The 12014-nt window shown below is 42.4% G+C and overlaps 1 protein-coding gene across 1 annotated transcript in view; it reads right to left on the bottom strand.

Annotated features, from left to right (window-relative positions):
- clic1 (chloride intracellular channel 1) overlaps positions 1 to 9544 on the bottom strand; it is a 57070-nt gene extending 47526 nt beyond the window's left edge. The window contains exon 1 of the mRNA XM_003228055.4: positions 9334 to 9544. Within this exon, the coding sequence (XP_003228103.1) occupies positions 9334 to 9372 (39 nt within the window). The 5' untranslated portion in view covers positions 9373 to 9544. The remainder of the gene's footprint in view (positions 1 to 9333) is intronic.
- Positions 9545 to 12014: the final 2470 nt, after the last annotated feature.

The raw sequence follows: 12014 nt of genomic DNA on the forward strand, positions 1-12014 counted from the left end.
CCACCTGAAATTCGTGCCTTGCGGGACTTGTTGGCCTTCCGCAGGGCATGTAAGACACACCTGTTTCGGCAGGCTTATGAGTTCTGTTGCTGATGTTTTAAAAGGTGCTTTTAGGATGTTTTAAAGATTTTTTAAAAAGATGTTTTAAAAATGTTTTTTAAATTGTTGATTTTAGCCGGTTCTTGTAAGCCGCTCCGAGCCCTAGGGGAGTGGCGGCATATAAGTTTGAAAAATAAATAAATAAATAAATAATCAATCCACGGCATCTAAATGCCAGGCCTGAGATTTCAGACAGCCCCAAAAGACAGGAGAATAACATGCAAAACGGCACTTAGACCAGGCATGGAGATGTTAGGATTGCAAATTGGCATGATCCCTCACTCTTTGTTATGTTGGTCAGGGCTAATATGAGCTGCAGTTGAAAAACATCTGGAGGCCTCCAGTTTTCCTCTGGTAGAAAAAACAGCAGGTCTAACTGGATGATAATTCCCAGGTATGAGATCATACTACACTGTCAGAAAAGAAGGCAATCCTATTGGCTGAAAGATTGCAGGAACTGTCATGCTGAGTTTTGGCATGTCCCTCAAAATCCACGACCAGACTCAGGAATCAACTGTCTCAACTTTCATGCAATAAAAGATTCCACTTTCTGTACTTCATATTCTTCCTTCCATACCATCTGTATTAGAACAGATGGGGCAAACTGTTGAGGTGACATACCAGTCAGAGGAAGACAGAATGCCCTGACATAAAGCTCCAAGCCCCATCTCTCATCGTCAGGAAAATCATCACATGACAAAAGGAAGTCACATTCAAGAAATCACCACATGTACAGACTGAAAGATATTTGACATTTGGAAATACATGGCTATGATTTTCCTCCTTAACATTTTTTCTAACACAGTAGGCTCTCCTCTTTCACAGGGTTTTGGGTGCAGGACACCCCCCCCCCAAATTGTAAGAAAAAACATAGGAAGAATGCAATTTTCCTATTGACAAAACACCTCACTAAGAATCTTCAACTTCCGTCAGAAGCTGAACACAGAATTGCAGTAGGGAACATAAAGTTTACTGGAGAGACTACATTAATCAAATCTGTGAATCCTCAAATCCATAAAAGTGAAACCCATGTAAAGAGTTGACTGTACTATCATCAAATGCCATTAAAACTACTCTTAACAGTGTGAGGCACTGCTTTTTAGTGCTTTTTTTAAAAAAAGGATGTCCTTAATTACTGTAATGTTATAGTTACAATTTATTTGTAAAAATGTGGATCAAAGAGAATATTGAACTGAAGGACTTCTGAGCACCTAAAATATTTCATTGGATATGGAGATTATGCTGTAGAGCAAAACAAGGAGCACAAGTCAGAAAGCAACACCAGAGCACTCCTTTGGCTTGCCTTAACCCCCAGCTACAACCTGAATGGGAAATTATTCTTTGTATAAGAGAGTCAGAATGGTGTAGTGTTTTGAAAGTTAGTTAGGACTCTGGAGACCATAGGGTTGCCATAAGTCAGAAATTACTGAAAGGCACAACAACAAGGCTGTTTAAAGTATCATATCTCTACTCATAGAATCATAGAATAGTAGAGTTGGAAGAGACCTCATGGGCCATCCAGTCCAACCCCCTGCTAAGAAGCAGGAAATCGCATTCAAAGCACCCCCGACAGATGGCCATCCAGCCTCTGCTTAAAAGCCTCCAAAGAAGGAGCCTCCACCACGGCCCCGGGGGAGAGAGTTCCACTGTCGAACAGCTCTCACAGTGAGGAAGTTCTTCCTGATGTTCAGGTGGAATCTCCTTTCCTGTAGTTAGAAGCCATTGTTCCGTGTCCTAGTCTGCAGGGCAGCAGAAAACAAGCTTGCTCCCTCCTCCCTATGACTTCCCTTCACGTATTTGTACATGGCTATCATGTCTCCTCTCAGCCTTCTCTTCTGCAGGCTAAACATGCTCAGCTCTTTAAGCCGCTCCTCATAGGGCTTGTTCTCCAGACCCTTAATCATTTTAGTCGCCCTCCTCTGGACGCTTTCCAGCTTGTCAACATCTCCCTTCAACTGCGGTGCCCAAAATTAGACACAGTATTCCAGGTGTGGTCTGACCAAGGCAGAATAGAGGGGGAGCATGACTTCCCTGGATCTAGAAGACCCAGGAGGAGAACTGATGGCCAAGCCTTCATTATTTTTGTATAAATATTGCATAACTGTGGCGTAACTTCAAATTTGTTTTTTAATAGCATGCTACTACTGTTAGATAGATTTGTATTTGGTTACGTGACCAAACCCAAAAGAGTGCTCACCAATGGTTCCTCTTTATCCTGGGAAGAAGTGATTTGTTTGCAGTATTCAGTCCTGGGCCCAGTACTGTTCAATATCTTTTTAATGACTCAGATGAATGTTTGGATGGCATGCTATCAAGTTTGCAAATGACACCAAATTAGGAGGGAAAACTAATACTCCAGAGGACAGAATCAGAATTCAAAATTACTTTTAATGGATTACAGATCTGAGCCAAAACCAACAAAACACATTTCAACAAGGAGAATTGTAGGATGTTTCATTTAGGCAGAAAAAAGAAATGCAGAGATACGATGGATGACACCTGTGCATGTGAAAAATATCTTGGAGTCTTTACCGACAGCAAGTTGAACATGAGCCAACAATGTGATGCAGCAACTTAAAAAGCCAATGGGATTTTGGGCTGCATATAAAGGAGTATAGTGTCCAGATCAAGGGAAGTCGTGGTGTCTCTCTATTCTGTTTTAGTTAGACCTCACCTGGAATACTGTGTCCAATTCTAGTCACAATTTAAGAGAGATATTGACAAGCTGAAAGTGTCCAGAGGAGGGCAACTAAAATGACCAAAGTCTGAAAACCACGAATCCCTATGAGGAGCTTCTTAAAGAGCTGGGTATGTTTAGCCTACAGAAAAGAAGGTTGAGAGGAGACATGATAGCCATGTATAAATATGTGAAAAGATGTCATATGGAAGAGGGAACAAGCTTGTTTTCTGCTGCCCTGGAAACTAGGAAGAACATCCTGATACTGAGAGATGTTCAACAGTGAAATTCTCTGCCTCTAAGTGTGGTGAAGGTTCCTCCTTTGAAGGCTTATAAACAGAGGCTGGATGGACATTTTTGAGGTGCTTTGATTATGCTTTTCCTGCATGGCAGGAGGTTGGACTTCTAACTCTATGATTCTATGAAGATAACTTCTATTCCCTCCCATGACTATACAAAATACACAGGTCAGTTTGTTCTCCCAGGAGGAGAGATTCTGTCTCTTTTAAACATCTTTTTTGACTGAAATCAACAGGACTTGTTTCCTCCAAATCATGCAAAATCAGAAATCATCCAGAAACAGAACACAAACTTCCTAGAATGACCATCATCAATAAAGAAACAGCTCCTCTTCAGCTGATAATCAGGAATCAACTGGCATAAAACAGTATGTCATGAAATCTAACCTAATCCTTCACAAACACTTGGGACTACAAACCCAAGAAGCCTTAGCCAGCATAAAGAATTGTGTGTAACATTGGAGGCTGCATCCAGCAATATCTGCATGGACTTAGTTCAAGCCTTTGGTCCTCTGGGTGTTTGGTACTGTAATATCCCTAACTTCTCACCATTGGTCCCGCTATCTGGGAAGCCAAAAAGATCTGGAGGACCAAAGGCCATTTGAAGAAGGAGTAGACATTGTGGTTTAAGTGTTGGACAATGACTCTGGAGACCTGCTGGGCCAAGAAAATGTAACTGGGTGAATCACACACTCTCAATCACAGAAGACCTTGTGACAGGATCAATTTAGGATTACCATAAGTCAGAAACAATTTGAAGGTCCACAACAACCGCAAAAATAACAAGGCAGGTATGGCCCTCTAGGTATTTTTGGACTGCAGCTTTCATAATCTTTCATCACCAATCATCCTAACTTAGATTTCTGGGAACAGCAGCCCAGCAACACCTGGAGGGCCAAAGGTTCCACACCCCAATTTCATATAATCTCTATCATTGTGAAAGTAAACAGCTTCCCAACACACTTAACTCTGGAAGGGACAGATGAAAGTATAAAGGCAGAAGAAAGGGAGGTTTGCAAGCAGAAACCAACGAACCTGAATTTTTTGTCTGGAAGTCAGAATTGTTGTGTTCCCTTCATGTCATTTCTGACCTCTGAGGACCTTAAGGTGAATCTATCACCAGGTTTCTTGTAAAATTAGTTCAAGCAGATTTGCTTTTCTCCAAGTCTGGGAAAGCATGACTTGACCATGGTCACCAGTGGTTTCCATGGCCAAATGAGTATTTGAACCCAGATCTCCAGAGCTGTAGTCTAACTATCAAACTACTACATCATATTGGCTACAAGTGACTTAGAAAGGTTGTTAAAAGCCTTTTCACACAATAATGGAAGCAGTCTTCATGCTAGTGAAGAGAAAGTGGCAAAGACAATGATGGGTTCTTAATGAGCAAGGTCAGATCACCTTTGAAATGACAAACCTGATTCTGAACAATCTTGCTAAGAAACCCCTAGGACAAGTCACCTTAGAGTCCCCATAGGTCAAAAACTACTTGAAGACACATCAATGATTGGGTAGAAACTAAAAGTTACCAAAAATACAGGGAGGAGGAGGAAGAGAACTTCACATTTCCTCCTCCTTAGGCAACTGCTTTCCAAGCTTTTCTCCAGTTCACATGGTAGATTGCCACACAAGTTCTCTTGCTCCAGATTCAACCAACACATTCACTTGCTTTGTTTTACAGTCTGACTTGGAAGCGCATAGAGATGAGTGGATAGATGCGTGCATGTATATCTTCACATGTTAGAGGTTTGAGAAAGTTCCTTTTTGGACCATATTCCCAGAAACCAGTAGGTTCTGCAGGCTGTAATCCAAAATATAAATTTCTAATCCCCGACTCAACCAGCTGTTTCTCATAGCTGCTTCTATGTGTTTTAACATAAAAGTTATGTCTGTCTTTAAATATATATGTTTTAATGGTCTTAGGTTTTATTTTAATTGTGTTGTATCCTGCCTCAAGTCTTAAGGAAAGGGGGGTAACAAATAAAATCATCATCATCTAGAAGTCAACCCACTCACCAGGTGGCTCAATCTGTGTTCCTCCTGCCCTGCCCTTTTCAAGAAAGAGGAAAAGGTGTCATCGGGCTTGCCTGTGTGGGATGAAAAAGGTAGAAGGACCACACCTTCTATTCATGGGCATCCTTCATGGACTTCTCATCTTTCATTAACTGCTGCATCCTGACTGGCTAGAGGGATCTGAGAAGGACCACATTTGGGAAGCAAGCTGGTTGGTCCTTTTGAATGTTCTACTTGTCTTTTCCCTCACATCTGCCCAATGTCTGTCAAGATTTGGCTTCCAAACATCCACAGTGGTACAACTCAAGAGAAGCAAGGCCAAGTAGAGAAAAAAGTTTGTGCCATCAGGCCTCAGAATGAACTGAAAGTATACAAATGCCTACTGCAAGAAACATTACTTGTTCATAGTAGTTTTTTCGTATCAAAAGCATTGGCTAAATTGTATAAAACTGATAAAAACAGAAGGAGCACTCGCAGCTAAATATCTTTTGACCAAAAACGGGCAACAGTGACTGCATTGCCTGTAGCCTCAAACTATTCTTCCTCTGTACATAAAGCAGGTCATAGCAGACAAGCATACAGTTGCGGAGTTGTCTGTTCTGCTTCACAGTCACACAAGGTGGATTCTTTTAGGTAGTGCAATTTTGTCAGGTTATTTTTTGATCTGCCTACTACACTTCTGTTCAAGGACTTCCAAGTTCTTAGTTTGCCCCTGGAGGCAGACCCTTGTGGAGGGCCATCCAATGGGATTTCTTGGTTTATCTGCCCAGAGGGATACTCTTGCTGTTGCTGGGGGAACGTTAAGAAGAGTGGTGGTTCTCATGAAGCTTTTCCTTGATTTGAGTTTAGTAGTTCATAGTACTGGATGAGGTAGATATCTAGCCTGGAGATGCTGGCACATAGAGGATAATCCCACTGGAAAAGATTGCCATTGTTGCCAGTACCCTCCATAGTGTCAGGCTTGCGATCATGTTACCCATGATGGCTAGGAATAATGGGAGTTGTAATCCAAGATATATCAATGTCACTACATTAAAAGAGTTTGGGTTACACTTATGTGGCAATTCCAATCATGGAATTTATTCATACCAAACTCTAGGGGCAGATCTACACTCAAATTCAAGTATTTTGATAGACTGAAGAGAGACTTCTGTCCGAGTTTTTATGTTATATCATTTCTTAGATGACAACAAATAAATATAAGGATCAGGGTCAACAAGCATTAAGAGTCAAACCACATGGCTAGCATTGAGCAATCTACAGCCAAAGTGGAGTAGTTGTAAGTGTACTACAAAAGCACATGCTTCTCTAGTGATGTTGTGGGTGATTGTTGTTGCTGTGTGCTGCTGGAGATGAAGCTGAAAAGAAACTGAAGGACTAGTGAAGACAACCACAGAGGGCCTTTTGCCAAGAAGAAGCTATGAACTGAGAGTATCATAAAGAAGGGCTGGAAAAGAGACAAGATCTTCTGCTACAGATATGTAAACATTTCAGTATAAACTTTTCTACTGACAAGTTGTAATTGTCTGCTCCTTAATCAGAGGGGGAGTACTTCCGCTATAGAAGGGGATTGTTTTGTTGCTACACACAGAAACCACAAAATTTTGCTACAATTGGCAAAAACTTTCCCATATCATCTCTCCTATCCCAGGACACAATTATACACTAGAGAAGTAATATAGCTTTATGCCACTTCAACTGCCATGGCTCCATGGTATGAAATCCTGGGAGTTGTAGTATGGTGAGGCACTGGCACTCTTTGGCAGAGAAGGTTGAACACTTTGCAAAACTCCCATGACTTCATTGCACTGAGCCATGTCAGTTGAATTAGTGTCAAATTGTATTATTTCTACAGTGTAGATGCACCTTAGGATGGGAGAGAATATGGGAAAGTATTCGAATTGCTGAACAACTGAAGTCTCTCTTTGAACTATCAAACACACTCTGTATCCCAACAAGGAGAAAGAGAAAAACACTAGATTTGTTTAGGCAGCAAGGAAATAATTTGTTTGTACAAGCTGTCACCAACTGGACGGCCCTTTCAGAAACACACTGCATGTTCAGAAACACACCGCATGTTCCTTTGTTTCTGCCACTACAATTGACAGGCTACTTTCCCAAAACCTTGACCATTTAAACTCTTTTACATTCGCATTATCACAAAGGAAACACAGTAAGTTGGGTTGGATCCAGAGGGGCAAAGAGAAGGATGTATGAAGTTTAGAATCCAGACAGTTACATTAAAACTAGACTGACTGAACTCAGTGTAGCAAGTCATGGATGACTAACCTAATCTCTATGACTTCATCAGATCCGCTGCAAGCATGACTAAGAGGACAAGCAAACCAAGACCATATTCACACTGTAAAGCTATAGCAGTTTAGCATCACAGGGAACTCTGGGGCTACAAACTATAGGCTCCTTTTCACAAACTGTTTTACATTCTCATTATAGCAAAGGAAAAGCTAAGTTGGATCCAAAAGTCAGAGAGCAAAGAGAAGGATGCATGAAGGTTAAGATCCAAACAGTGACTGTAAAAGCTAAGGAGCTCTAGTGCCACACCCAACTACAGCTCCCAGGATTCTACAGCATGGAGCTATGACTGTCAAAGTGGTGTCAAATTGCTATAATTCTGCAATGTGGACACTCTCCAAACTTTTGGGGTATTTTTAAAAACGTGTCTCCCTCCTGGCTTAGATTGCAATTTTTTTGAGAGCAATCCTAACTCAACTCCATGGGGGGGGGGGGGTTGCTTCTGAGGGTGCACCTAGAATTAATGCAGTTTGGCAACTCTTTAACCGCCCTGACTCAATGCTATGGAATCCTGGGAGTTGTAGTTTCACAAAGTCTTTAACATTCTCTATCAGGGCTGGTGCCTCCGCAAACTGCAAATCCCAGATTTCACAGAATTGAGTCATGGCAGTTAAAAGTAGGACCAAACCTCATTCATTCTATACTGGAGATACACACTCTCAAAAACCCAATGGACTTCAACAAGGCTTGCTCCCATGTAAGAAAACAATAAAATGCAGCCTAAGTATGAATCTACATCAGGCATGGGCAAACTTTGGCCCGCCAGGTGTTTGGATTTCAACTCCCACAATTACTACCGGCTGTTAGGAATTGTGAGAGTTGGAGTCCAAAACACCTGGAGGGCTGAAGTTTGCCCATGCCTGGTCTACACTGTCAAATTAGTGCAGTTTGACACCAGCTTTTCTGCCATGGAATATGGGAGTTATGGTTTTACAAGATTCTTCGCTCTTTTTTTGCCAGACAAGGCTATTACCTTACCAATCTACAGCTCCCATAAGCATTGAGCCATGGGAATTCAAGGGCTTTTCCACACAGTCATATAACCCAGAATACCTAGGCAGAAAATCCCACATTATCTGCTTTGAACTGATATACAGTAGAGTCTCACTTATCCAAGCCTCGCTTATCCAAGCCTCTGGATAATCCAAGTCATTTTTGTAGTCAATGTTTTCAATATATCATGATATTTTGGTGCTAAATTCGTAAATACAGTAATTACAACATAACATTACTGCGTACTGAACTACTTTTTCTGTCAAATTTGTTGTATAACATGATGTTATGGTGCTTAATTTGTAAAATCATAACCTAATTTGATGTTTAATGGGCTTTTCCTTAATCCCTCCTTATTATCCAAGATATTCGCTTATCCATGCTTCTGCTGGCCCGTTTAGCTTGGATAAGTGAGACTCTACTGTATATGGCAATGTGGACTCAGATATCCCAGTTCAAAGCAGATAATGTGGGATTTTCTGCCTTATATGGCTGTGTGGAAGGGTCCTAGGTGGTGTCAAACCGTATTAATTCCATAGTGTGGATTGCAGCCTCCAAAACTCTATCAGAAGGATGGACAATCTTTGTAAAGGCAAACCCAGAAGTCTGACTTCTGGCTCCTTTTCTGAGGCTCCCTTTCTCAGGGAGAGGAAATGGGGAGGGGGCAGGAAGTGCAGACAAAGTAAAAGAAATGCCTTCTCTTTCTTTGCAGGGTCTGGCAACGTGGACTCGTACAGTCCAGTTCAAAGCTGGACTCAGAAACTGGATTACATGGCGGTGTGAGAAAGAGGCTGGAAGTATGACCTCTAGGCTCCTTTCTTCCCCAAAGGGCGCATCATTGAGAAGGAAAAGAAAACCATAAGGGGAAGGAAGGGAGACGCCGAGAAAAGAGGCGCGCCAAAGGCATGCCTGCCTCCCTTTGCCTTCTCTTCTTCTTACCTTCACAAAGAGCTCGACCTGGGGCTGCTCTTCGGCCATGGCGGGTCTGGGGCTGAGAGGGAGGCACTTCGGGTCCTGTGGGTCCCACAAGCCGGGCCAGGAGGAGGAGGAAGAAAAGGAGGCGAGGCGCCAAAGAGCAAGGCAAAGTCTCTCTCTGTTTTTCTCTCAACTTCGCCCAACTTCCCTCCTCGGCTCTGGGGCCCCGCCCAGGAACTCAGCCCAATGCCTGCCTCTGAGTCACCAGCCAGGAGATGGGCGGGTGGGAGCAGGAGGAGGAGGAGGAGGAAAAGTAAAGGAGGATGAGCCAAGCTGCGAGGCGGATGGAGGCACCCCACTCCACCCTAGGGTTGGAAGAGACCCCAACGGCTATCCAGTCCAACCCCATCCGGAATACCCACCCAAAGCCCCTCTCCAAAGATGACTCTCCAGCCTCTGAATCATACAATCCCAGAGTTGGAAGAGACCCCCCCAAAGGCCATCCACTCCAACTTTGGAGTGATAATAATAATAGTAATAGTAATATTACTATATCTGCCTAGAAGATCAGGGGGCAGGGGACTTTTACAAGTACAGTAGAGTCTCACTTATCCAACATAAACAGGCCGGCAGAACGTTGGATAAGCAAATATGTTGGATAATAAGGAGAGATTAAGGAAAAGCCTATTAAACATCAAATTAGGTTATGATTTTACAAATTAAGCACCAAAACATCATGTTATACAACAAATTTGACAGAAAAAGTAGCTCAATATGCAGTAATGCTATGTAGTAATTACTGTATTTATGAATGTAGCACCAAAATATCACGATATATTGAAAACATTGACTACAAAAATGTGTTGGATAATCCAGAACATTGGATAACCAAGTGTTGGATAAGTGAGACTCTACTGTAAAACAAGCAGTCAAAGAAGAAGAACAGGCCCTGGCAGACTATGTAAAGCAAAGTGAAGAACCTGCTTTGATTGAAGTCAAAAATCAGAAATTCCTCAAAGCACAACAGACAAAAAACCAGTACAAGAAAACCGCACTACAAACTAGAGCTGACAGCTGGCACAACAAAACATTGCATGGAAAGTTCGTTGACAAAATTGAAGGAAAAGCTGATAAGGAGAAGACCTGGCTCTGGCTCACAAATGGGACCCTGAAGAAGGAGACAGAAGGCCTGATCCTTGCAGCCCAGGAGCAAGCCATCAGAACAAATGCAATTAAGGCCAAGATCGAAAAATCAGCTGATGACCCAAAATGCAGACTCTGCAAGGAAACCGACAAAACCATTGATCATATCCTCAGCTGCTGTAAGAAATCCACACAGACAGACTACAGAGGCACAACTATGAGGACCAAATGATCCATTGGAACTTATGCCTCAAGTACCACCTCCCTGCAGTAAAGAACTGGTGGGATCACAAACCTGCAAAAGTATTGAAAATGAGCATGCAAAGATACTGTGGGACTTCCGAATCCAGACTGACAAAGTTCTGGAACACAACACACCAGACATCACAGTTGTGGAAAAGAAAAAGGTTTGGATCGTTGATGTTGCCATCCCAGGTGACAGACGCATTGATGAAAAACAACAGGAAAAACTCAACCGCTATCAGGACCACAAGATTGAACTGCAAAGACTCAGGCAGAAACCATTACAGGTGGTCCCGGTGGTGATGGGCACATTGGGTGCCGTGCCAAAAGATCTCAGCTGGCATTTGGAAACAATAGACATTGACAAAATCACGATCTGCCAACTGCAAAAGGCCACCCTACTGGGATCTGCACGCATCATCCGAAAATACATCACACAGTCCTAGACACTTGGGAAGTGTTCGACTTGTGATTTTGTGATACAAAATACAGCATGTCTATCTTGTTTGCTGTGTCATACAATAATAATAATGATAAACTTTATTTATACCCCACTCCATCTCCCAAAGGACTCGGGGCGGCTTATACTGGGAGAAGTCCAAAACAGTATAACATCAATAAAAACAGTTACACAATATGCCAGCAAATATGGGAAACACAACAATGGCCATCAGACTGGGGAAAAAATCAATTTATATCCCCATACCAAAAAAGGGAAATGCTAAAGAATGCTCAAACTTCCGTACAGTGGCATTATTTCCCATGCCAGTAAGATAATGCTAAAGATCCTGCAAGGCAGACTCCAGCAATACATGGAGCGAGAGTTGCCAGATGTCCAAGCTGGGTTCAGAAAAGGCAGAGGAACAAGAGACCAAATTGCCAATATCCGCTGGATAATGGAGGAAGCCAGGGAGTCTCAGAAAAACATCTATTTCTGCTTTATTGACTACTCTAAAGCCTTCGACTGCGTGGATCATAATAAACTGTGGCAAGTTCTTGGTGGTATGGGGATACCAAGTCACCTTGTCTGTCTCCTGACAAATCTGTATAAAGACCAAGTAGCCATAGTAAGAACAGATCACGGAACAATAGACTGGTTCAAGATTGGGAAAGGAGTGAGGCAGGGCTGCATACTTTCACCCTCCCTATTCAACTTGTACGCAGAACACATCATGCGACGTGTGGGGCTTGACAATTCCAAGGTTGGAGTTAAAATTTCTGGAAGAAACATTAACAACCTTAGGTATGCAGATGATACCACTCTGATGGCTGAAAGTGAGGAAGAGCTGAGGAGCCTTCTCACCAAGGTGAAAGAAGAA

The sequence above is a fragment of the Anolis carolinensis genome, chromosome 2, assembly GCF_035594765.1.
Source record: "Anolis carolinensis isolate JA03-04 chromosome 2, rAnoCar3.1.pri, whole genome shotgun sequence".
NCBI lineage: Eukaryota > Metazoa > Chordata > Lepidosauria > Squamata > Dactyloidae > Anolis > Anolis carolinensis.